Below are 27,949 nucleotides of genomic sequence, written 5' to 3'. Positions count from 1 at the left end.
AATATACAATGAGAATGAATGTGCAGTGCATCATTAATCACCAGCCAGTGGAGCCATGCCGGCCTCAGTGTGTGACCAATGCGGCTTGGCAGTGTGGTAGCAGCTCTGCCTCCCGCTTGTGCCAGGCTAAATACACTTTAAACCACATGGAGTTGCAAAGAATCGCTGATGGGAGGTCTCCGGTTCGACCCAAGTGTTACGAGTAAACAGACTAGTGAATTGGCGGTAGCACCACATGTGGTCTCCACTGTGCCAACACGCTGTGTTTTATCCACCTCGTGCTCTATTTATCATTGTGCATGCTGTTCCTCTACCTCCTGTTGCCCTGCTGGAGGGTACCTGCTGCCAGTTTCTCTGTTTGAGTCGTCTCAACAAAAGCCGATTCTAATACTGCTGGTGCCAGCCAGCGGCAAGTTTACCCCTACATGTATAATGTCATGTGTGCATTTCTTCTGCTCGTTCTCTTCTGCGCGACGCCCGAGGCTTGTGTGTGCGTGCGGGTGGTGTGCGTCACACACACACACTCAGTCGGAGACGAGGTAGTCGCAGAAGGCACCATCCTCCCCTTTTATTGTTGTTGAGTTGACACCACTACTTGGGCAACCTCTCTCTCACGACCACGCTGCCGCGCGACCCATCCCAGACACGACCCTGTCCACGTTGCACCGACGGCGTCGACCGGTACAGCCAACTACTCTCCAAACGTGCAATGATCGGGCGAAGGCGGCAACGACGAGGGCAGCGACGACGACAGCGACGACAAGTCCAATCCCAGACCTGGCAGCCCGGAGCTCTTGCTCTCCGCTGCTTATATTCCCCTCGGCGCGGCTTGGCTCTGCCTGAACCACGTCTCCCTTCTCGAACCCTCCAAAGGGTTCCAGGGGCTTCCCCACGAGGTCTACCATGACCCTTGCCCCAGTTTCTCCAACCTGCCGGCTCAGCTGTGTGTGCGCTAAGTGCCCATCTGCAGTTGCAGCTGCTGTACAACAGTCAGCGCTATTTCACTACACATGTGTAGTGACATAGAACGGTCACTACTGTGTCGGCCCGTACGAGGGCTGGGGGCCCCAAAGGGGGTGCCTGGGGGGTCACGTGGTGGAAGGATCCGGACCTTCCCAGAGGTGGGGGAAGGGAGGCGTGGCCTGGGAAGTGAGGCGTGGCCTGGGAAGGGAGGCGTGGCCTGGGCGGAGCCGGCCACGCCAGAGACGAGATATAAGCGTGGTGTGAACGCAGAGCAGGGCTGTTGTACTGTACTCCGAAGTGAAGACACCATCGGTCGTCAAGTCCAGAGTCGTCGTCCTGGGCCAGGCAGGCCGTTGCCTGCCTGGTCCAGTCTGTGTCACGTTCCAGAGTGTTAGTGAGTTGAGGAAGGTGGTCACCACCTCATGTACCGTGTTATATTAATTACCGTTTAATAAATAGTGTTGCCTCCAAGCTGCGTGTGTGTGCACCTAATTTGAACCCACTACACATGTATACACACACATGTTGTGATCGAAACGTCGTGATCTATTATTTTTCTATCTACGTGACTTTACTTAAAGACCCAAAGAGTATGAATATGTCCATAATTACACATTAGGGCCGGAGTGGAGGTGCAGTGATTAGATGAATGTGCGTTTAACTCGGCAATTTGAGGTAAATTCCTTACCATGGCCAACACCAGTGGTGAGTGATATTTGAACCAAATGTGAGCCACACCACTCCCTCCCCCAACCGAGACTAACCAGTGTGGTAAAGTATGGCAAAGTAACCACCATAACTAATGTGGTGCGACAAGACCTTCATCCAGGAATGGATGACAAAAGATGAAAGATTATGATCGGGACGAATTATGAATGACTAGTATAACATGTGTGTAGAGTACTTGTCAGTGTTTAAATTGCAGATAAACTGTTCCTAATACAATGCGCATACTACAGCTGCATCATTAAAGCTGATCAAATTATGTAAGAAAGCTACTCAGTACCATTACCATCACATAACCAAAGTGTAAACGTATGTCAAGCCACTCGCTTAGTTGCAGATGTCTTCGCTCCATTCAGAATCCCCCCAGTGCTTGGAAATTTCAACTCAAGAGATGCTAGTTAATGCACACACACGCATAGTACATGAACTTATACAAATACAACAATTAATGTGCAATCCACTCTCACTCCATGCAGGAATGTATACAATTACAAATATGCACTTGAAATCCACTCTCACTCCAAACAGGAATGAGCACTAACAAAAACAAAACAGCACATATTAAATGGTTTAACCTTGACTTAAAGTTTTCGTGACTGCAGGAATTCATATTCTTTGGGTCTTTCGGTAAATTCACGTAGATAGGTTTAAAGAAAATAACAAAAAACCATGACGTTTCGATCGCAACACAAGCGGTCGTTATGAGGAAAAGGACTATGCCCATTTCAAACCTTTTTAACAGTTTGCCTTTAGAAGCTAACCCCCTTTTTCTAATGATGACCACTTGTGTTGCGATCGAAACGTCGTAGTATTTTTTTTATAATCTTTTAACCTATCTTTGTGACTTCACCGAAAGACCCAAAGTAAATGGTTTAACGTTAATGTTCCACTGTTAAGCTCACAGTAAACAGCCCTTTGTCAATCCATTGCTGGATGAAGGCCTCCCCATGCTCTTGTTCGTTGGGGTTGTTTGGCTATACTTCACCACAAAGATCACAGGGCTAATGTAAAACTTCCACATTACAAATATTTATACCCAACTGCATACATCAGCCTTCATCTTCCTGTTTTTTTGTTAATTTCTTTCATACAAGAACTGGGAGGGTGACTGGTCACAAAAAGAAGGATATGTCAACAACACCGGTCAAATGAAACACAGAAATACCATAACTCTTAACATCCAAAATAGCACAAGGTCACAAGTAGTTTGATCACACAGAGGATGAGCATGTAGGTTTGCCTGATGAACTGGAATGTTGCCAAATATGACACCCGTGTTTACCGTAAGACACGTACATGTATAAAACATTCCATGCTGAGGCTTCAACAAGAGCTCATGCCCAGCTAAAACAGCCACTGGTATTAAGAGTGTCATGCACATCATGGCCAATGACTTTTGGTAGTTAGAGGTCAATGGCAGATATTCTATAAAGGAGTTCAACTTTATGAAATAATGGCACTATATATTGAAACGAACAGGGCTGAGGTGTGCTTCCCATTAATGGAGAATGTGCCATGTGCTACTTGGCTTTGTTGTTGGGATTATTTTCCCAGATCAGTCATTGCTAATTTAGTCCAGATTACTCGTATTTGTAGTGACTGTGGTTGTCACTGTATGGTGCCGGGGCTTATGAAGCCACGGCAGATAATGTGTTGTCATTATGGGCAGCCCAGGTTATGGGGTGTAGTACCAGCCCTAGCGGGGCTTGGGTGAGCGCTGGTTAGCACGGAGGCATCACGAGCAGTGTGTGGTGCAGGCTCCCGGTGAGGGAGCAAGAGGGAGTGTCAGCCAGCCAGGGTTACGTTGGGGCATGATACGCTGGTTGACCTGCTGACACGTGAATGAATGATATTGGAGGGGGGTCACCGGTGGACGGGGGCCACGAGGTGGTCATGTGGTCCAAAAGAGCTCTCCGGAACCTTTGAGAAAGAGCTCGAGAGACCTGGAAGGTGGGCGGGGCGAAGGGTGGAGCCAGCCCCAGTCCGGGGGCATATAACGAGGGCCCCGTGAGGAGATCGAGGTTCTTCGTGTGCTGGTGTTACGAAGATCCACGTCGGAGAAGAGAAGCCTCTAGCCAATCGGTCCAGGACCCAGCTTGTGGTCCGGACCGGGATAGCGAACTGTGTCTAGTTCTGCCGTAGCGTGGTTAGATGGGCATTCGAGACCCGAGTGTAGATCGTGTTATGTTGCATGCTGTTGTATAATAAATAGTGTTGCACCCAAGATAACGTCTGCGACTCAGTTGGACTTTTTATTCACTGGAGACACGAGTGTCATTAAAATGTTATCAATAGACCTGTATTGTACACAAACAAATTGTGATGCTGCGTTGGCAGTGGGGCATAAGAACAAATAAAAATACCTAAACACAATCGCCAACAACACTGTCGAAAAGAGGAAAAAATATATCATAAGCGATACTGTGCAATGGCCCTTCTTTTATTTCTCCCCTATGGAGGACCATTGCCCAAATCAATGCCTGTTATTTATTTTTTTCCTCTTTAGGACACAGGTATTGGGGAATACATATTTCACACAGGTGGGCATTTTTAACAGAGGAGAAATAAGGCATTAATACCTCATGGATATGTTTTAGCTTGATAATACGTAAAGGCTTATTACAAAGTTGAGGGCTCACCATGGCTTAAACCCCTTATAAATATTCAGTAAATGCTAACGCATTACCTCCAAACTTCTACAATTACTCTAACCAAATACAGTCAATTCTAGATTTGAAGTTTTCGTGACTGCAATGATCCAAACTCTTTGGTTCTTTTGGTAAAGTCACGTAGATGAAAAATACAAATAATAATACAAATAATAAAATGATAATAACTAAATTAAATCACGACGTTTCAGAGGCAACACAAGCTTCTGTCATCAGGTGTAACAGCCACAGTAAATTACTGTAGTGAAGAGAGAGAGCTATTAGTGACAAGCGATTATATAGGGTAAGAGGGGGGGAGGAGCCAGGGAGGAGGGATCTTAATTGCTTTCATAGCTTTCTCCCATACTCACATTTCCAGTTTCTATTTCTACAGCACGCTACTTCCCCCCCCTAGACCCACGCAGACCATTGTATCACCAGCCGTTGCCTGACACACAATATTAAACACGTTCCTTCGGAGTGGGCAGGTAGGAACTTGGTTGGACAGCGCGGCGTTCAGCGGGGGGGGGGGGGGGGGGGGGGCAGTTGGATGAGTGGGCGTGTTTACCCTTCCCCCCCACCCTCCCCGACATCGTCAACCAATCGCGGCGTAGCTCAGTGTTCGGTGGGGAGGTGCATTGGTGGGCGGAATTCCGGATATGCACGACAGACAGACAAATAATCCCTGGTGGGCAATGTGGAACCTGTTGTTCCTACCTGTATAACACTCTAGGTAACTAAGACTCACACACACATATACTCACTCTCAGACTCACACACACACTCTCAGACTCACACACACACACTCACTCTCAGACTCACACACACACTCACTCTCACACTCTCAGACTCACACTCTCAGACTCACTCACACACACACTCACTCTCACACTCTCAGACTCACACACTCACTCTCACACTCTCAGACTCACACACACACTCTCACACTCTCAGACTCATACACACACACTCACCCTCACACTGTCAGACTCATACACATACACTCAATCTCACACTCTCAGACTCACACACACACACACACTCTCACACTCTCAGACTCACACACACACTCACTCTCACACTCTCAGACTCACACACACACACTCACTCTCACACTCTCAGACTCACACACACACACTCACTCTCACACTCTCAGACTCACACAGACTCTCACACTTTCAGACTCACACACACACCCTCACCCTCACACTGTCAGACTCACGCACGCACACTCACTCTCAGACTCACACACACACACACTCACCCTCACTCTCAGACTCGCACACACACACTCACTCTCACACTCTCAGATTCACACACTCACCCTCACTCTCAGACTCACACACTCACTCTCACACTCTCAGACTCACACACACTCAACCTCACACTCTCAGACTCACACACTCACACTTTCAGACTCACACACACTCTCAGACTCACACTCACTCTCACACTCTCGGACTCACACACTCACACTTTAAGACTCACACACACACACACTCTCAGACTCACACACACACGCTCCCACTCACACGCACACTCAGCGCGGCGTTCAGGGGGGATGCAGTTGGATGAATGGGCATGTTTACCCTTCCCCCCCACCCTCCCCGACATCGTCAACCAATCGCGGCGTTGCTCGGTGTTTGGTGGGGAGGGGATTGCATGAGTGGGCGTGTTTCCACCCCACCTCTACCAATGGCGGGCCCGCTCGGCGTTTGGGAGGTAAGTTGGATGATTGGGCGTGTTTACCGTCCCCCCACCCTCCCCGACATCCTCAACTAATCGTGGCCCTGCTCGGCGATCAGTGGGGGGGGGGGGGGGGGGTGCATGGGTGGGCTGCATTCTGATGCACAACAGACAAAACACGTTCCTTCGGAGTGGGCAGGCAGAACTTGGTTGGACAGCGCATTCGTGCACGACAGACAAATATGCACGACAGACAGACAAATAATCCCTGGTGGGCAGTGTGGAACCTGTTGTTCCTACCTGTATAAAAGATAACTTGACTTGAGGTAGCCAGGCAGCCAGCCAGGTAGCCAGCCCCCTTAACTATCGGCCCCTCCCCCTCCCTCAGGCCCCTCCGCTGACCCCCCCCCCTCCCTTAGGCCCCTCCCCTGACCAACCCCCCATATCCTTAGGCCCCTCCCCTGACCCCCCTTCCCTTAGGCCCCTCCCCTCTCCGTACCTGGCAGTAGGTCTCCACCAATCAAAGAGCTGTTTATATTATACATATATTTATGCATGACAGTCAGACAGACAAAAAATCCCTGGTGGGCAGTGTGGACATTGTTCCAACCTGTATCAGCTTAACTTCCGCCCCGACTCCTCCACACACCGCCCCCCCTGCATTCCAAAAGGATGTTACTAATCAGCTTAACTCAGCTTATCTATTAATCGGCTTAACTTCCGCTCCCAAGTCCACACACCGCCCCCCCCCCCCTGCGTCCTAAAAGGACGTTATTAATCAGCTTATCTCACCCCCCCCCCCCGACTCCGCACGCTCCCCCCCTGCATCCCTCCTCCCTGGCTCCTCTCCCCCTCTTACCCTATATAATCGCCTGTCAAAACAAATAGCTCTCTCTATTCACTACAGTAATTTTGCTGTTGCTGTTCCACTTGATGACGGAAGCTTGTGTTGCCTCCGAAACGTCGTGATTTAAAAAAAAATGTCATCTACGTGACTTTACCGAAATACTGTCAACTTATGAAGGGCCACTGTGTGAAACTTTAGTTTCTTGTATAAATGATAGGAGAGACCACTTTTATGATGGGTCCTTCGAACAAACTAAGTCCCCCCTTTTAACTATAGACAGTTGAGGCATGTTGAAGACCCTTATAATATGTCCATTGTTATGGTCAGCAGAGCACATGAGGCAGTTTATCCAGCACCACTCATTACCAACTGTCTTTGCCTCCTTTCCGGTTACATTCACTCATCACATCAGTTATATTACTTATTTTAGGCTGAGTTGACCTTGTGAAGACAAAGTCCTAGGTTCATATATTAGTTGCCCTTGGTGTTGTGCACCAATTTCAGGAATCGAAGCTGCGTTATCTGGATGAAATCAGTGTGCTCAGAACTACACCATTTCTCAACCACAAACACACAAATATTCCACCACTATGTTGCAAATAGGCTGTTTGGGGGGCACCAGAGGACAGTGAGAAAAATCCATTGTTGTACTTTACTTCTACACTCCTGTGTCTATGCTCCCCGTGTTCTACAACCAGCACTGACCTGCGTGGTGATGAATGGTCAAATAACCCCCACGATCGAATGGCATGGGAGGTCATTCACAAGTGGCTTAATAATGGACTGTACATGTACTTTGGATAAAAGTGTCCAATTTTGCCTTCAAACTAAAAAAAGGCACCATTCACCACTAAGTGAGAGTGATATTACCAAAGAGCCGGTGCCAAGCTCTTTGCAATTTGAGGCAACAAGATGAGATAAAGTCCTGATCGTTGGAGGTCAAAGAAGAGACTTGAGCTTCATGATTTAACAAACTGGGTTAACGGACCAATATACCAAATGTACCAAATCGAAGACAATGATCCCCTGAGGGCCTACAAAGAATGTTTGTGCAAGTACTCTTAGCGGACACCTTAAATGGTCGGCATGGCACACCAGCGGGTGGTGTGGCCAGAACGGTGTGGCCATTTTTAACTCTTGAGTGCAGATATTTACACACCACATCAGATACTTATTTAAGGCTAGGTTGACCTAGGGCAGGTGTCGAAAACCTGTGGCTCCGGAGCCATCTTGTATTCACGTGCATTTTTTACCGAATAAAAAAAGGCTATTCTTGTTATTTGGTGGAAACGACTAACACCACTAATGTTAGCCGTGGCTGGGAATCAAACTTAGGTCACCTGGTTCATAGTGCAGTGCACTAACCACGACACAACCACTCCCCCAGCACAAACACAAAATACAAAGATCCCCCATATAGCCTTAAAGGCGTTTTGGGACAAGTTCTCACAACGAAGGCAGTCGAGGCATAGGAAGGGGTGGGTGACAAGCACCATGCCCGACCGCCTTTATATCCCCAGTGGTGATGTTTGCACATGGCACCAGGTACTAATTTAAGGCTAAGTCGATCTAGGGGAGGCTCAGTTCATATAATTGTCACTGGTGTTGGTAGTGAGTGGAAATCGAACTCAGGGCATTGTGTTCATAATGTGCTACCCACTGAACTCACCGCTGCACTACAAATCCCTACTCACACACGCATAGACAAAATGGCATGTACGCCTGCATATCTGACCAGTCTGGCGGCAAGGGTCGGGGCACGGCGTCCAGTCACTGAACGGTGAGAGAGTGCAGTCCCGGCGACATGGCACGAGGCAGGCTCTCCGGCTCATGGGGGCTTGGCTCAATGGGCACCTGAATGGACAAGGGGGGGTAGGAGAAATGAGCAGTAAGTTGGGGACCATGTGACCATTAGATTGTCAGGAATATTCTTCCATATAGGACTTCTATAAATACATACTAAGACAAAAAGCGAAGAACCGCCATGTAGCCTGAACAGACTGTTGGAGCAAGTGCTGTTAGTAAGTACCTATTAAGGCTGGCACAGCACATGAGGGGGTTGGTGGCCAGTACCATGCCTGTTGACCTTTGTCTCCCCCATGCTGATGTTTAAACACCGCACCAAGTAGTAATTTAAGGCTAAGTAAACCTAGAGGAGGTCCAGAATAAGTTCATATATATGCTGTTATCGGTTGTGGGTGGGAATTGAACTCAACTGCTGAGTTTGTAGTGCAGTACACTAACCATTAAAACAACAGCCGCTATTCACCAATAAGTGGCGGTGGCATCACCACAGTGCCTGTGCCAGGTCAGGTGCAATTTGAGGCCACATGAAGTGTGGAAAGCTCGCTTAAAGGAGGTCACGGGATAGACCCAAGTGCCATGGGTTGACTGACTCACTAACCATTACAAATGTACACACACACACAACAAATCCAGGTGGTAATGTTCATTTGCACCTTACTGTTGGTCTACTGGGACCATTTTTATAAAGAGTAGCTCATTTGAAATGGCTAAGTCTAACTGGAAATACATTAAGAGGGTTCTGACACATTTTAACTGCACCTTATCACACCAAGAATACATACAAATGTAATTTGGTAACTGTGTGACAAAACAGAGATGGCACTGAGGCGTTTACCTGCACTGCAGACATATTAATGAAAGGTAGATTCTTGGTGAGGCTCAACTTTCAGTTTTAGATGAGAACTGTCCTTTGGAAGAAAGGTGCGTCACCTTCATAAACTTAAAAAATATGACTGGTATAAAAAAAAATACCGTTGAAGGAATTTGGGTTCTGACCAAAAATAATTTAAACATTGAAAATTTCACATATTTTTAAGATACTTTTGTAAGTGTGTTTTTTGATAGTCTAGAAGTTTATAAATGCATAATTGGATTATCTACGAAAAAATTATAATACAATTATGGCCGCTTAAAAGGTTGGAATTTGTAATATATTTAAACTAGCCTTTTGCCTGTCCAAGGACGGGTGTATTGCAGTAAATCTGAAACTTGCAAGCAAAAAAGCAGACCGCGACGTGATATTCATTGCACTAATGGCGTGTGCAATTTGTAAGTGTGCGGTGACACATACTTATTTCATTTTAAGTTTATAATCCCTTGTTCATCATGACGTCCATTTTACTTTAATGTCTCAATAGTGTTACGGAGATCTGAGGGTTCTGCCTTTGTAGTGAGGGTTGTAAGTTGACGCCGAGGAGGGGAGGAGGAGGCGCCTCGGCCCAGGGACGTCAGCCGTTAATTATAATAAATTGGGGGGGGGGGGGTGTCCATTTGGAGGACGTCACCTTATGCTTATTAATGAGGGGGGCTGTTCGATGTGAAGTGACGTCACCTACTCATGATTATTAATAAGGGGGAGGGTGCTCCATGTGGAGGACGTAACCTGTTCATGATTATTAATGAGGGGGGCTGGTCGACGTGGAGTGACGTCACGAGCGTTGCGCACAGACATTCTTGGCTCATTATAGTAGGTAATAATAATGGCGGGAGGTCCATTAGGAGGACGTCACTTGCTCATGATTATTAATCAGGGGGGCTGTTCGATGTGGAGTGATGTCATTTGCGCGTGATTATTAGTGAGGGGGGGAAGTACTCCATATTGAGTGCTGGATTGTTGTAACAGCTCTCTCGCTGGTTCAGTAGTTCCACTGCTGGATTATCTTTTTTCTGCCTGAAGACGGCCGCTTGTGTTGTGATCGAAACGTCGTGATATGTTATTTTTTGTTTTGTTTTTATACCTACGTGACTTTACCGAAAGAACCAAATAGTATAGACAAAACTATCATTAGATTTTGTTGCAAAATGTGTTTTAGTAGACATATTAAGGTTATCACAACACATGCGGATATGTGGCCAGAGCACCACATATGGAAGTATTTTATTTCTCCAATGACAGCATTCACAAGTTGAAGGCTAAGTTGACCTAGAGTAGAACTAGAAACATCACTTGACACTGATGTTATAAATGGCTGGGATTCGAACTTGGGTCATTAGCATTTCAGTCCAAAGTGCAAATCCCGCCACCACCACTCCCTTCACATAATCACACAGTCACACATAACCCAAGTAAATTGCACACTTACACAAACGGCATACATGATATTAGCTGTAAAAAACAATATCTAACAAGAAATAGATACATTGAAGCTAATTTCAGTAAAAAAAAACAGCTCTTAAGTTTACATAGCATTATTACCTGAAGTTTTCACAATGCAAGATATAAAGGCATTAAATTAACAACGTATGGAACAAAAGGTCGTTAATCATAAAAATGCTTACACCTTGATGTACAACGAGCTGACTCTGCACCGACGGCAAGCACAGGTGACTTGGTGCAATTACTCGTTATTATAATATTTTTTTTTTAAACAAACCCAGGAGGCACAAGCTGACACGTCCCTGTCCACGCACAATATGTAAAGGACCCCACGCTGCTAGGGCAGCTTCTATATTTTCGGGCCTTGACAACATTCTCTGTGGGCACAGGCTGTGTGGTGTGTGTGGTCTCCAGGTATCAGTAGTTAAGTAATCGTGCAATGGCAGCATTAGTGACACAACCCAAATCATTAAGTCAAGGTTCTTGCTGCCCCACTGGCTTGAGGGACTGTCGATCAATGCAGAATTGTATTAAATAAGCACGCTCATACACTCCCTGCAGAGGGTCTTTGCATAAAATTGGGCCTCTGGTGGCATCAGACTGCAGAGATGATGAGTGGTATGACCACAATTAGCTTCTTTCTACTGCAGGTGTGCTGCCACTAATTCATTGGTAACACGCTGTGAGCTTTAGACATTTCTAAAGGGGTAAAGTGACACAGTATCGTCACGTACATGTTACGTTGAGAGTACGTTTTTTGTTTTTTAATGTAAATATTATCCTTCAACACACTACTTGAAATGCATCACCATAATATATTTACACAGAAACTAATGCTCTTTGCACTACTGTGTGAGTTGCTGGTCTTAAACCCGAGGTTGTAAATCACACCGTGTTTAAAAACAATACAGGACAACGAGAAGAAAGGAAATGCTAGCTTTCAAGTTGATGTGAAATTAATACTGCACAGCTTGACATCTCTGGCACATGGACTTGGGCACATCAAGGCTAGAGCAAGAAATAGTATTCATAGTAGAGACCAAAACAGTATTCAGCCTTTTTGCAAACTAGAAAGGCTATAAAACAGCATATATTTTAAGTGTCCTACAAAAATCTAATTACACCAACGATTCAATTATACTGTCACAGTGCACATAAGCACTGTAAAATATCTGTGAATTGCTTCATGCATTCGAAAGTTAATTATCAGAAAAGTCCCCAGCTTTAACAGTTGTCGTGAAATGGAGATGCGTTATTCTTGATATAAAGGTGGCTCCTGGTACGGGGAGAGACTCTTTGTTCTGCCTACATTTCTTTAAAATATTCATGAGGCCATACTTTCTCTCCATTTTGTGACAAGCCTTTGCCTTCTGGAACATTTCAGCAATTACCTATCAGATGCACCGCCAGACCCTATACATCTCAGGCACCATTGTTTCCTCAGTGAATATCCCGCAAGGTGTCACGTCAAGTGCTTTTTTTGGATGCCTCAATAAATAATAATTTCCAGGAGATCCCCTTAATCTGCCATCGTCGTGACATTCTCATATAAATAAGTTATTGGTTAGATAAACATGACCTTCCCTTACTGAAACCATGCCAACCATACTTAATCAATATCCACTTTTCCAGTCAAAACATCCGTGTATTCAAGTATTTTATTTAAACGTAATATCTACACGACTCTTGCGAGTTCCAAATGTTCTGTAGTTTACAATATGAGACCTCCTACACCAGTGGCAAAATATAATTGTAGGTTTTTACCCTTTAAACTGGTACAAAACTGACACCTTTATACAAGGGATCATGTTTGCAATAACCATAACACAAGCACTGGTGAAGGAGGTCTCATATTAAAGGAGGTCTCATATTGTAAATGCTTACCCCGAGCTCTCAATACTCTGAGACTGCGCTGTTTTTGAGTTATACGCCTTTTGGCGTCATCTGGTCCAACACCAATGGAGACTAGACTCTAAGGAAAGCTGTCTCGGGTGTGGACCAATCAACTTCAAGGTCAGTGCATATTATTATCATTATCAGAGTTGTTTCTGTTTGTTTGCATTTTGACTGCTTGTATTGTGGTTATTGCAAACATGATGCCTTGTATAAAGGTGTCAGTTTTGTACCAGTTTAAAGGGTAAAAACCTACAATTATATTTTGCCACTGGTAAAGGGGGTCTCATATTGTAAATGCTTACCCCGAGCTCTCAGTACTCTGATAGTGCACTGTTTTTGAGTTGTACGCTTTTTGGCGTCATCTGGTCCAACACCAATGGAGACGAGGCTCTAAGGAAAGCTGTCTCGGGTGTGGATCAATCAACTTCAAGGACAGTGCATATTATTATCATTATAAAAGTTGTTTTTTTTGTTTGCATTTTGACTGCTTGTGTTGTGGTTATTGCAAACATGATGCCTTGTATAAAGGTGTCAGTTTTGTACCAGTTTAAAGGGTAAAAACCTACAATTATGTTCTGTAGTTCTCAATGTTATATTTCACCCTCCCTTGCATGGGGACCACACAATAGAGATATTCAACAGTCTGTAATTGTATGTATGTTGAACTTCTTTCGCACTGCACGTAGCCAACCATGCTAATCGGAGGTGCAGAGGACAACAAACTAAACGCAAAAAAAACAAGATCGAGTTCTGCATGCAATTGAACAAAGCAGACTTAGGTCTTTCTCTTCAGTTTCTCTTAAATTTTGACTGTAATCCCATCCAAGCAACGAGAATTATCTGTCTTCACACTTACAAAGTGCTTGATTACTTAATTCCTGTCAATCTCCATTAAAAGCTTGACATCCAAACGAGGCCTTCATATACAAGTTAACATTTAGAATGTTTCAAGAGATGTATTTTACACAGTAGGTAAGAAAATATGCATTATGCAGGATCAGCAGCACCAAGGGAGGGTGCAGGGAGTAGCATTAACAAAGGAAAGGAATGTTAATAGTATGTAGCTGCAGTTACTAAACAACCACGTAGAAAACTAAAGTATAAACTTCATAAAAACTAAAGTATAAACTGCATAGCATCATCAATATACTTACTATACTCTACAATAAGCTGAGTTACTAACAGCAAGTAATACATTACAATTCTACGTCGTAAAAATTATATAATATGCTTCCATCTAAACTTTATTCTCTTACATCACACGAGCATACACCGTTCTATATACTGCCATAGACAAACCAAACATTAAATTACCAACTGTATTGCTATAAACCACAATGTAGGGTAAGGTGATGGTCTTGAAAGGCTCCTCAACAGGATCCTTCTTGATGGTTGGAGTGATGGCTTTGCGGATTGTGTAGTCGGAGTAACCATTAGCCTTTAGTCACAAAAAAGATTTCCAAAATCCTGATTAAACACAAGATCCAGGTCCGATTCAACACAGTACATAAAATCCGTGATCTGGTCCCGTCTGTAAAAGATGTGGTTCCAGACATACAGTACCCTGGCGTCTACAAACTAAGTTGCCTCTGTGGTAGCAGTTACATTGGGGAAACCAAACGACATGTCTCGGACCGCATCCGTGAACATAAAGCAGACCTGAAACACGGTAGGACAAACACCTCAGCCGTGGCAGATCACTGTTACAACTCAGTGGGCTCACATGACATTGACTTTTCCAAGACAGAGGTTCTCTGCAAGCCATCTGGCTATCATGAGAGATTCGTTCATGAGGCGATCCACATATACATTTTTGACATGCGTTTTTCTGGATTTTGTTGTTGTTATTCTGTCTCTCACTGTTCACATGAACCTACCATTAAAATTATAGACTGATCATTTCTTTGTTAGTGGGCAAACGTACAAAATCAGCAGGGGATCAAATACTTTTTTCCCTCACTGTATGGGCAGTGTGTCAAAAGGAGGATGTTTGTTGATGTCTGAAACAGTGGTACTTTTTCTCAACATGAGCAGTAATGCTAGGCTGAGTTTACCTCTGACTTGGATTTTAAATCCAGATATTGAGTAGAGTGCTCTAACACACAGCTCCAAAGTGAATATAAATATACAGAACCTACATAAGTATATATGATTGGTATATTTCTAACACACATTCAACCATCTGCATTGTATGGCGCAGTGTTTCTTAATGAGGACTAAAAACTAAGACCCCCCCCCAACATTTAAAAAAGCGCCATTTGACACAATTGAGGATGCACACTGGCAAATAGGATGAGTTTGAGTCTATACCAGTTGCCTGGAGGGTGCCTTCCAGCTCTGTCGAAAGTTCCTTCGTCTCACGAAGTATTACCCTGCTAATGTACTCTCACATGTGTAGTGAGCGGCTTCCGAGATACGTCATGTAGAAGGCTTCTTATTTATTAGGAACACACTGGTCAATACATTTATGTAGCGCAGCAACACATAGCCGACCCTATCACACAACTCCATCGTCGGCGTCCAACTATGCAGCTGTCCGATGAGAGCCTTGCAGAAGATCGGCCACGTGGTCGGACGATGAAGAGAGATGACGGCGAGCAGCGACGCCGCCAGAACCCAGGACCCACAACAGCACCAAACCTCTGGTTCGGTCCCCCTTATATATGTCCCAGCGCGGCCAAGCCCCGCCTCCGGCCACGCCCCCTTCCAGAACCTTCAAGCAGGTTCCTGGAGCTTGGACTGACTCCGCCTTTTACCTTTACCCCAAATACGTCCCCCTCATAATTAGGCATTATGTAATATAGCCATAACCAGAGGTGTGGACTCGAGTCATGTGACTTGGACTCGAGTCAGACTCGAGTCATGAATTTGATGACTTCAGACTCGACTTGGACTTGCATAACAATGACTTTGTCCCACCTCTGGCCATAACCGCAATTACTCCCCTTCAGGCCGACAGGTGTCATTACAAATGTGTCCTCCTGCAGAGGGCTTCTCTGTGTTTCGCATCTCGCCTGTCGTACCCACTGATGTCCTCTTCTCCCCGCCTCCCCCACCAAGATGTGCAGTGACTCTATTGTATGTAGGGTGTGTAGGCATATATGCCTACAAAATACATTTCTATTTTGGGGGGGGATCGACAAATTTTGGAAACCTGTTGAATAAATTTTTTACCCCCATGTTTGGGGGTGGGGATCCACTTTCTATAACTTTTTGATTCAGGCCTTCTGAAAGGCTTTCATAATTTAGTTGATGGACAAACAGACAAATGGAACGCTGGGCTTTTATAATGTTGAAATACCCGCGGAATGATACTGATATGTAGGGCTCTATCAATACAGCCATCCGCACGGTGATAGCAAATTGAGCATTATCCCACTTGATTTACAAATTGCTGCAACCTTGTGCTGTTTTTGGCACTACAACTTTACCTATAGCAATTTGTCCAATGTGTTCCGCAAAACCTGTTCAGGGTTGTGTTTTATGGACTTTAAAGTACACATCCCTGGATTGGTGTTTGCATCATCCTCTTAGCTGCTCTAATCTCCTATTTGCACCACTCACTCGTGTTTCTTCCTAGATGGTGCATGTGCATTCGTGTATTTTAAAGACCTTTGCCTTCACTGTGATTTGCTTTCAAACGTTCTCTCTTCATGACTTAATACATTTAATGGTGTTACCTTGTTGTTCATATTTATTCAAATATGATAGCTGTGACTGACATCATTTACATACATGTCAATCCCAATCAACAGACTGAAGCACAGAAACAAATAACTGTCATGCAAAAAAGGGCCAGTTGGGGTTGGGAGGGGGGCTTACTAAATCTGTTTGTGTAGCAGCAATAGGCAACTGTCCATTGCTTGGTGAATTTAGTAAATTAAATCATTATATTGGATCGTTGTTATTAGTTTCCCTTTTATTCCTATAGAAAAGCTGTGGGTAAAGACATAACCTTTGGATCTGAACCTTACATGAGACCTGAACCATCAGCAGCTGCCGGTGCACTGCAATACATCGGGCTGAGTGCATTATTTAAGGTAAACAAAAATTTTTTTATCTATTACATGGCCCTGAAACACAGATTGTGAAAAATTGTGAGTGACATGTATGGAGTGACACACATGCATTTGTGCTGGGGTAGTCGTCATATATGGGCGATCTTCACGTGCACTTCACTGGCCCAATGAACTTTCAACATACCTTCCATATTTATTTGTCAGTTTGTAAGTTTATCATGTTATGTACGATCTTAATCTTCGTAGAATAACGTCACATTCCATAGTGTTCGCACAATCTGTGCATAGTTGTCCAACTTAGACATATTAATGACATGCTTCTTGCCAAGCAGTTTATTCAGGATGTTGTCTCTGTTGACTAATCTGCAAATTGTTTCATGAAATAGGCCTGAACCATACCCACGTATCGATCAATCCCTTCTGCTGCTTGATTCAATCAGCTCTCAATCAATATTTAAAAATGAAGGTCCTTCCTATAAAACATAACAAAAAAGAACGGCAGCAATGGCCGCTGAAGCTATCCCAATCTACAGCTGTGGCTGCGTGGGTTTCCTCATTACTGTCGGAAGCAATGGCTTCCAATTATTAGCCTCACCCTTGCCAGCATTTCTTCAAAGAACCCAAGAATGCCATTAAAATTGTTGTAACAGCAGTTTTACAGCCAAACCAGTGTGCATTTTTATTTTCAAATATATGCAATCAATAGAAAATTTAATTACCAAGAGAAACTAATTTGGACACTTACGTCAGTGCGAAGAAATAATGCAATTTATACACTGTGCATATTCAAATGGTTATGTACCTTCAATATACCACGCAGAATTGATGATTATAGCTATATAATAAAGTGATTTGATTTATCACTGTAAAGGTATCAATTGCTGAAATTACATTCGAATGTACAACATCCTCTCAATACAGAATCTTAATTTGAGCTCTGTCATAGTCTGTTTTCACGTTCGGTGTAAAAGGACTACCTGTATACAGGCCTCAAACAAATTACCGTATTGCAATCAGCCCATAGCTATCACAACTGTCTGGTCTCCAATGATCACTCTCTTCAGTCTTTCGGGCTCCCATTGCCTTGCATTGCAGACCACCCCTTCAGCTCGACTGCTCGCTGTATAACTCCTACATAGCTCTTGTCATGCGATTGTACCGATAATTCAGCTTTAAATCAACAGCGCGTTTCTGCTTGGTCTGTATAATTCATTGTCCCCGCTCCTTGCATGCTTCTCTGATTTTCCACAATCCAGTTTCATCCTCTCCTCGAATTTGCATATAAATCCGTTATACCTTGATACACCCCGTTTAAATTGAAATGCCACCTGTTGTTCTGAAATACCATAATGACAAGGGCTGTTTCATAACATGAGTGATGCTCGCTCACTCACTTGCCAACTAATTTAAATTACCAGCAATGACCTGCAAATTCAAGCGATGATTTTTGAGTTCTAATCCATTCATAAAACCATTCTGCTGAATAAATGCATGGTGAACATCCGCATTGCCCTCACTACCCCAAACCCAACTCCTGCTTCAGAAACTTGAACACTATCCAAATCTCAGTCAAGTTTGTGTTTACATTGGCGTTAAATATAACATACATGGCTGCTCCCGGGAGCCACTCAAAAACACAACTTTTTCCCATACATTTCAATTGAATTAACCTGAAACAGGACTTTACTCCCAAGTGCATGCTGCACCAGGCAATGGCTACCATCTCTGTGTACACATTTTGCAATCTAAAAAACTGCCAGCAATTCCATTTTCTTAAAGGTCCAGGTAGAGGGCATTTGATAACAATGGTATTAAACATATAATTTCATAATAAGGGAAAAATTGTAAAGGGCACATATATATGTACTCTTCATAGGCACCGACACACTGTTAAATGTGTAGTGACGTAAATGGTGCCACTAGGGTGTTCGCGCCAGCTACTGTTACAGGAGTGCAATTGTGCGTCTGGAGCCTCTCACTAGCACCAGAGTAAGTACGGCATGTTAGCCAGCCCTAGGGGGCATAATCCTGTTAATGGCCTGAGAGAGGGCAAGGGAGGACGTGGTAGCCTGAGTGGGGCACGTGATACTCGTTCGAGATCATTTGGAAAAGTACTCGAAGGGGGCGTGGCCGAAGGCGGAGCGAGGCCACGCTCAGGAGCATAAAGGGGCAGTCCCGAGAGTGTTCTTGGCTCGTCGCTGGAATCAAGCCTGGAACTCAAGTCTCGTCGTGTCCAGGTCTTCATCTAGAGTTAACTCGCTACTCACATAGTTAGCCATATCACCTACTATAGAACCCGAGTTACGTTCAGTGTTACCTGCTAGGGAAGTTGTTAAATAAAAGTGTTGCCTCCCAGTTCATAGTGTGTGCCTCCGTGTTGGTGAACAACACTACATATGTATAAAATTAACAGTACAGTACACAAATGCATGCATTGGTAGATAGAACCGTGAAAATACATGTGCACCCATACACACACGTGGTTTTCCATGGGTCTTTCAGCATTGAAAAAGATATGCATGCCTGCACTCATTCATGACATATGTCACATGGCACAAATAAGTGGCAAGGCAGAATACAATGGAGGGTGGGGTCCACCTGTAATAGGAAAAGTGAAAAATAGAGACACCTACATCAAACAGCGTGTCAATCACCATTCGTGTGGCCTCAGGTGTGAGTGTCGGACAAAGGGGTCATTCTGTGGTCTACTGTAAGCGCACTGTGTTATCCAGATATACGCTATGGTGTGAAAGCAGGTAGGGGGAGCTTGTCTACAAATTAAAGGCAAACCATCCCTCTTAAATCTCCTCAGTTTTGGTATCCATTACTATCTCATTAGACTCGACCCAAACTATACACGTGCGTGAATTAGCTGACAAAATACAATAGTGGCGGCAATAAAGGTGAGCCTTGAAGTAGGCTAGAACCAAAAACGCCACAACATAATCCTCTGTGCTTGACCAAGATCAACCATTCAGTAAAACCCCTTGTCACATTCACTCTTTATATGCAAGCTATTACCTTTTAGCAATACACATGCATTCTCTTCCTATTTAATAAAACTTAATGGCCTGGCTTACAGGAAAATAAGTTGAATCGGCATTCATTCCACTCATCCCATTCGCTTGGCATTTTTCTCGCGGCAAACCATAAACGCTTAAAGAAAACACGAACAATTTATTTGGCACCCTGAAAAAAAGACGAGATATTTGTTTACAGAAAGCATTACTTCACTGACATTTATATACTCTTTGGTTCTTTCGGTAAAGTCAGGTAGGTAGAAATAAAATAAAACAAATCACGACGTTTCGATCGCAACACAAGCAATCCTCATCAGGTCGAGAGAGCTGCCTGTGGCAAGAGGTTATATAGGTAAGAAAGGGGGGAGGAGCAAGGGGGGAGAGAGAGAGGGGGGTGTAGGAGGAGGAGGGCCGCGTGAGCGCTAGGGGAAGAGGACGTGAGGCTGGGGGGGGGGGGGAAGTGGGTGGGGCTAGAAGTGGGAAGCTGAGTGTGGACACGGGGGGAAACAGAAAAAGTGCTAGTAGACCAGAGGAGCAAGGGGAGAGAGACAGAGAGAGAGGGGGAGGGATGTGGGGCAGGGGGAAGGGGGCATGTGAGCGCTCGGAGAAGAGGACGTGATGCTAGGGGGGGAAGTGGGCGGGGCTAGAAGTGGGAAGCTGAGTGTGGGCACGGGGGGGAAACTGAAAAAAAGGTGCTAGTAGACCGGCGGGTACGATGGAAACAACCACAACCAGTTAAGGCATTACCTGGTTAATAACATCCTTCCAATGATTTTTCAATTTGTATCCATCTTCTCGGTTGAAGTTATGTCTATGTTTATATATCTGGATGGCTTCATTTACAAACCTTTGTTAGTAGCACGAAGGTTTGCAGAGTACATTGGTCTAAAAAAAAACAATATCATGCGAGCCCACACCATTATAACAATGGTCAGCTACGGCAGAGGTATTGGTTTTGCCGTGTTTCAGATCTGCCTTGTGTTCGCGGACACGGTCCGAGACATGTCGTTTCGTTTCCCCAATGTAACTGCTACCGCAGGTACAACTCAGTTTCTAGACTCCAGGGTATTGCATGTCAGGAATGACCTCCTTCACAGATGGGATTAGATCACGGATTTTGTGTACTGTATTGAATCAGACCTGGATCTTGTGTTTGTTTAAGATTTAGGAAATCTTTCTGGTAACACCTGCTATGTTTGGTAAAGTGATGGTTTTGATTGGCTTCTCAGGAGATTGTTTCTCCATGGTTGGAGAAACAGCTTTGCGAATAATGTGGTCCGAGTACCCATTCATCTTGAGGGCTTGATGTACATGTACCAATTCACTGGCTAGGTGGTGTTGGTCGGAGATGCAGTAGGCCCTATGGTGTAGTGTTTTGATGAGGGAATTCTTCTGGGCTGGATGGTGATGGGAATCAGATGTTAGATAGGAATCTGTGTTGGTGGCTTTCCTGTGGACAGAATGTCCCAACGAGCCAGTCAGGCCTCTTCTCAAACAGAACATCCAGGAATTTTAGCTTACCATCCTTCTCCACTTCCATGGTGAAGTTGATGGATGGGTGTATGGAATTGATGTGGTTGAGAAATTGGTTCAATGCTGGCAGGCCATGTGGCCAAATGACGAAAGTGTCATCTACGTATGGTGGATGTCTGGATGGCATCTGTTTCAAATTTCTCCATGAAAACATTCGCTATCACTGGTGATAAGGAGGAACCCATGGGCGTACCTTCATTTTGATTGTAGAAAGTACCATTCCAGGTGAATTAAGTGTTGGTAAGGCAGTGCCTAACCAAAGTTGGTACATCAGGATTCAGTCCATGTTTATGTACCTGATAAGGATTGCTTGTGTTGCGATCGAAACGTCGTGATTTGTTTAATTTTATTTCTACCTACGTGACTTTACCAAAAGAACCAAAGAGTATGGGTTCCTGCAGTCACGAAAGCTTCAAAGCAAGATTGACATTTATATTTTAAAAAATATGCAATGATTTGATAATTGGTTCTTTACCCTTCTATCTGGCAAGATAGAAGGGTAAAGAACCAATTATCATATTTTTACTGGCAAATGAGGTCCCCATAATGCAATGATTTGTTATCCAGTTAGGGAAACATGAAAGCTTCTCAAAACTCAAAGGGAGGACCCTGCTTAGAGATTAGTTAGCCAATTCTTATCATAATGTATGCACATGAAAGTAAAGCAGAATGTCTGGATAAAAAAAAACACTCAAATATGAGTGTATAATACGCAAACTCTACACAGATAGGTCAGAAACTTTATACATGTAAATGAGTAATTAAATTAAGTGAGGAATGTTTTAGGCTAACGTGACATATTGTACCCATTTTAGTTTTTAATGAAATGAAAGTAGAGTTGCACAGAACATATTGTTAAGAGGGGAAGAGAGTTCATGCATAAAACTTACAGCAGACTATCTGCCACAGCAGTGACTGTGTTGAGGTGACGTGGACAATCGAATGAAGTAATCAATGCAAGTGTGGGAACGAGATTGAATGCAGTAGGGAACGAGATTGAATGCAGTAGTGAAAAGCCAGAGGCAATTGCATCAACATGGAGATGCTTTTATGCGATAGTATATAGACAATGGCTGCAGATGGAAACAGTTATATGTAAAATACAAATGCAGTGTTTGTCAATGGATAGCACAGCAGCCAATGCAATAGCAGCATTTATGTGGCGAAGTTCTAGCATAGCGTAATAACTGTTAAGAAGCCTTATACATTAGAATACGTAAAATGCAGTTTCTGTTGATTGTTTATGTTTGCTTTAATTTTGAAGGTTAATCGAATCTACTTGGACAATGGCTTTTTGAATTCTATGTATTTGCCTTATAACCCCTTGAAAAATAGCCTTGTCTCAAGTGGGTTCCCACCTGGTCGAAAATAAAAGTAACTTGCCTATACACACGAAATACATTATACAATCACTACCACTGACAATTTTGGGCCAACTTTATAAAATGATCCTGTCAAAAGTAATAATTGGTGTTAATACAATTATTTTTCACAACCTCGCAGGTACTCTTGGTGAACGTGGCTCACTGTCAATGTCCCTGTCTGGTCTGAGAGTGCATCGTGCTGTAACGATGTTCTGGTTGTACTTCTTCGATGGTGATGGGGAAGATGAAACAGACTCTGGCAGAGCAGTTTGTGGAGTAGTGGTAGATTTCTCAAAAAGTGCTCAGATGCATCACCCTCTCAGTTCTGTTATCCAAATTGCAATCAAACTTGCATTTTGAAGGACTGTGGATTTCGCTTGAGAAATCAAGATGCGTGCGAAGTGCATGCATAAAGCAGCCTCATATCTGCTTATTTAAACCACTGACATTTCACCTGCTTCACAAAAACTGGCATTACAATTCTATGGATATGACTGTAGACATGGAATACTCAGAATCTCAGAATCCTCACAAGGGCAATGACATTTCTGAGAAAACGTTATAATATGACTATATTAATCCCTTCAGTTTAATCACAGTGAATGGTCCGTATCCAAAGCTCCCTTTTTTAAATATGATGCAATAGTTAAATACAGCCCTCTTTCACGTGCGCTTCGTCAAACGTGAGTCCCGACTCTCAGTATTCTTTGGGTCTTTCGGTAAAGTCACGTAGATAGGTTCAAAGGAAATAACAAAACAATAACAAAAAACTACGTTTTGATCACAACAATAGCAATCGTTATCAGGAGGAAACAGGAAAGCTGCTGAATGCAGACTGTTTTTATAGGGTGTAGTCCTAGGGTCATAAGCGAAGTGTGCGGAGCTAGTGATGTTAATGTGAGAAATTAGCACGTTAATGTAAGATCGGAGAGCGGCGTCCGCGACAAGTTGCGCGGGTGGCTATGTTAATGTGAGAGTTTAGCATGTAAATGGGATATCGCAGAGCAGCTACGTCGAACTCGGCGAGCGAGGTGGCTGTGTTAGTGTGGGAAATGTAACCTGTTAATGTAAAATCAGAGAGCCAAAAATAACAACTAACATCGGAAGGTGGTAGGATGGGAAAATCACAGTCAGTTATGACTTAAACTGGTTGATAACGTCCTTCCATTGATTTCTCAGTTTATACCCATCTTCTCGATTGAAGTTGTGTCTGTATATGTGAGTGGCTTCATGAACGAATCTTTGTTGATAGCTAGTGGGTTTGCAAAGTACCTTCGTCTTGGACAAATCAATTTCGTGTGAGCCCACCGCATTAAAACAATGATCAGCCACGGCCGAGGTATTGGTCCTATCGTGTCTCAGATCTGCCTTATCTTCACAAACACGGTCCGAGACATGTTTCTTAGTTTCCCAAATGAAACTACTGCCGCAGACACAGCTTAGTTTATAGACACCAGGGTATTGCATGTAAGGGATCACATCCTTCACAGATGGGATCAGATTACGAATTTTATGTACTGTGTTAAATCGAACCTGATTCTTGTCTTTGCTAATGATTTTGGAGATCTTTTTGGTGACCCCTGCTATGTATGGCAAGGTGATGGTTTTGATTGGGTCCTCAGATGGTTCTTTCCCAACGGTTGGGGTGATAGTTTTACGGATTGTGTAGTCTGAATATCTATTCACCTTGAGAGCTTGGTGTACGTGTTTCAATTCACTGGCTAGGTGATGATGGTCGTAAATACATCGAGCTCTATGGTGTAGAGTTTGGATGAGGGAATTTTTCTGGGAAGGATGATGGTGGGAGTCAGGTTCTAGATATGTATCTGTATTGGTGGCTTTCCTGTAGACAGTGTCCCATTGAGCCATCTGGTCTCCTTTCTATTAAAACATCCAAGAATTGTAGCTTGCCATCCTTTTCCACCTTCATGGTGAATTTGATGGCTGGGTGTTTGGAATTGATGTGGTTGAGGAATTGGTTCAGAGCTGGTAGGCCATGTGGCCAGATGACGAACGTGTCATCAACGTACCTCTTCCACAAGGATGGACTATAGTGGATGCCTGGATGGCATCTGTCTCAAATTTTTCCATGAAAACATTGGCTACAACTGGAGATAAGGGAGAACCCATTGGGGTACCTTCATCTTGTTTGTAAAAAGTTCCATTCCAGGTGAAGTAGTGAAGTAAGTGTTGGTGAGGCAGTCTCCGCATGCATTAAAATCATACGATGGCTGAAAATAAATTCCATTTTGGGACATTAAAAAATTCAGCAGTGACGTGCAGTTCCATGAGGTTGCACAACCGAGGTGCTGATGCGAATATATAGGGACACGTATGACGTGGCTGAAATAAACAGCTACATCGAAGAAATAAACAAGTAAATAAATGGACAGATGAATCACGTAAATCCATTAGAAATGGTGAAACCGCAATTGAAAGTGCATGTTGTTTGGCAAATTGAATAAACAGGAGCGGCGGGGGGGGGGGGGGTAAACAATCACATTGTGGTAGGTGGCTGATTATCATACTTTGTCGATGAGCATTATTTTAAAAGTATTTTATTTTAAAGACGATTCATGTACACACAGAGGATATGAAAGGAGGTTTACACCAGCACAAACACATTACAGATTACAGTGCAATCGAAACCTGTGTAAAGCGCATGTTTCAATAAACGGTTTCAATAAACTCTACAACCCCCTGGTGCATTGCTAAGCTCTGATACCCCTAAAGGAGGAGGAATAAACAGGGGGAGGGAAGGAGGGAGTGCCTAAATGCCCTAATGAATGCTCTTAAGAATCAATGCCCACTGAAGGAGAGGTAGTAAAGGGGTTCCATATTTGATGGTAGGCTTCCTCCCTGCCCCTTAGTTTTTCACTTAGATGCTCTAGAGTGGCAATTTGTTACAATTTATGGGCGTCGATGGAGCATTTTTAAAAAGCATCTATAGTACGCTGGTCCATGCACAGTGGTAATTGCGGGGAAGGGCAGGAGCAGTTCTGATATCACTTGGGTTATTGCGGTGATGAGACATTACCTCTTTCGCTGGGTATGCAAAAGATAGTGTGTTCCATCTCGATCCTGAAGCCTGCATATGTAATTCGCATGTTCTCTCTCGACTTTGTCGGGTGATGTTTTTTCTTGGTTCTGGAAAATTTGCAGCTCTTGCCAATCCTCATGCTGTGTTGGTCATGTGATGTTTTCCCTATGTTTCACCACACTTATCACTGTGGAATGTTAAGGATGCCCCCCCCCCCCCCCATGGCTGGTTCCGATATTGCTCACCAGTGATGCTAACTGTCCCTGATAATAGAACTCAGTTCGCTGGGTTCACTGGGGCGCAGTGCGTGACCCGTGGCACCACCGCTCCACCCCCAACATAAATACACATTACAAACCTTGGAATAAGAACAAGGACAATCAGAAGCTATGAGTGTACATCTGCTTAAAATGAACCGAGCACAATGAAGTGAAATTAAATTAAACCGTTCAAATTAAATTGACTGAAATTTCCGAAAATCAAATGAGATCGAATTATGTCAGATTACATTGAAGAGAACACGAGTGCATCGAGAGGAACTCTCAAGGGTATATCAGATTGGGAAAACACAGAGTTTGAGAATACAAAGAAAACCTCATGAAAACACTAATAGCAGATAATTTACATCCATTAAGAATGTATGAAAGCTGAACTTGAAAATGAAAAGTCACTAAACAGTGTGCCAAAGAATAAGGTTTTCATTCAGTGCATATTACTGCTATAACATATGGTTTAGACACATGGCCATTAACGAAATAAATTGAACAAAAACTAAAAAATTGCAATCAAGCACGTAGAGATGAAACTTGGAATAACACTCAGAGACAAAGAGAAATACCTCGATTAGAAACCATACACTGGTTAATGACGTGAATTAAAATCTTATATATATATGTAGTGGTTTAATACGCGCCAAGGGGGGAAATTGCACATAGGTGCGTGTGGGGTACAGTGGGGGCATTTCGGGACACGCGGCTTGTTACCAGGGGCCGAAGGGTGAGTCGGAGACGGCCCGTTGGGCAATTATGGATGCGGGGCTGTGATTGGCTGGTTGTTGTTGTTGTGTCTGGAATGGCGCCTCCAAGTCTGGAAAAGGAGACAGGTGGCAGCGAGGGCTGGGGGCGAGGGGCGTCGGGGGGAAGCCAACTAATTAATTGGGAATGAATAGGGGCGGGGATAAATACAGGGGAGTTTTGGAGTTGAAGGGACTTGGAGTGGAGTTGTGCCTGGGAGTGGATGCAGATGGTCGGAGCTGAAGACACGGAGTAACGGAAGAAGTATAGAGTAGCAGTGGAGTAATGGAAGAAGTATAGAGTAGCAGTGGAGTAAGGGAAGAAGTATAGTGTAGCGGCTGGAGTGAGACGGAGAAGCCGCGAGAGAGCGGCTGGAGTGAGATGGAGGGACCGCGAGAGAGCTACTGGAGTGAGACGGGGAGACCGTAAGAGAGCGGCGAGAGTGAGGCGGAGAGACCACGAGAAGGGCGGCTGGATTGTGGCGGAGGAGCGAAGAAGAGAGTCGGGAGAAATGGCAGAGCGGAGCGAGCGAGACCGGCGGAACGCGGCGAGCGAGCGGAGAACGCGCCGGAGAATGTTACTGAAATGTGCTGCGTTAGTAGAAATAAAGTGACAGAAAAGCAAAAAAGTTGTCCACGTAAAGTACAGCACTACATATATATAAAAAAGTCAAAAATTATGGGTTTGTGTGGGTTTGTGTGGGTTTGTGTGTGGTCGCGCACTTGGCTCTCCAACGGTGGGGTTAACGTAAAAGAAAATAGCCAGGCACTGCGCCATAAGCCCCGCGGTCAGCAAGTGCTATTTCTTTTTCACACCCGTCAACTTTAAATTAGTTTAATTAGCGATTTAGTGCAATTTTTGTGCGCTTGCATTTATATTTATTTATTTATGACGCCTGCACGACCGTACCAACTCACGCGCCTGTGGTGGGGGGAACGGCCCATGACAAGTCGCACGCCTTCGGTGGGAGTGAGGGGACATTTCCTTTTGTGTTAAAAATGCTATAAAAATACACTAAACGCTCAGGTAAATTCTTCACTGTGTGATGTCCCCCCCACCCCGATGCGTGTA

The 27,949-nt window shown here is 44.1% G+C and overlaps 1 protein-coding gene across 1 annotated transcript in view; it reads right to left on the bottom strand.

The window, feature by feature from the left end:
• LOC133344936 (thrombospondin type-1 domain-containing protein 7B-like) overlaps positions 1 to 27,949 on the bottom strand; it is a 381,310-nt gene that overhangs the window by 103,583 nt on the left and 249,778 nt on the right. Inside the window, 1 exon segment of the mRNA XM_061555265.1 lies at positions 8,606 to 8,724. Within this exon segment, the coding sequence (XP_061411249.1) occupies positions 8,606 to 8,724 (119 nt within the window).

This window comes from Lethenteron reissneri, chromosome 21 (genome assembly GCF_015708825.2).
Source record: "Lethenteron reissneri isolate LAM-NWPU_2019-01 chromosome 21, ASM1570882v1, whole genome shotgun sequence".
In the NCBI taxonomy this organism is placed as follows: Eukaryota; Metazoa; Chordata; class Hyperoartia; order Petromyzontiformes; family Petromyzontidae; genus Lethenteron; species Lethenteron reissneri.
Note: the sequence above shows the minus strand (reverse complement) of the source record. Positions and strands in the feature narration are given on the sequence as shown.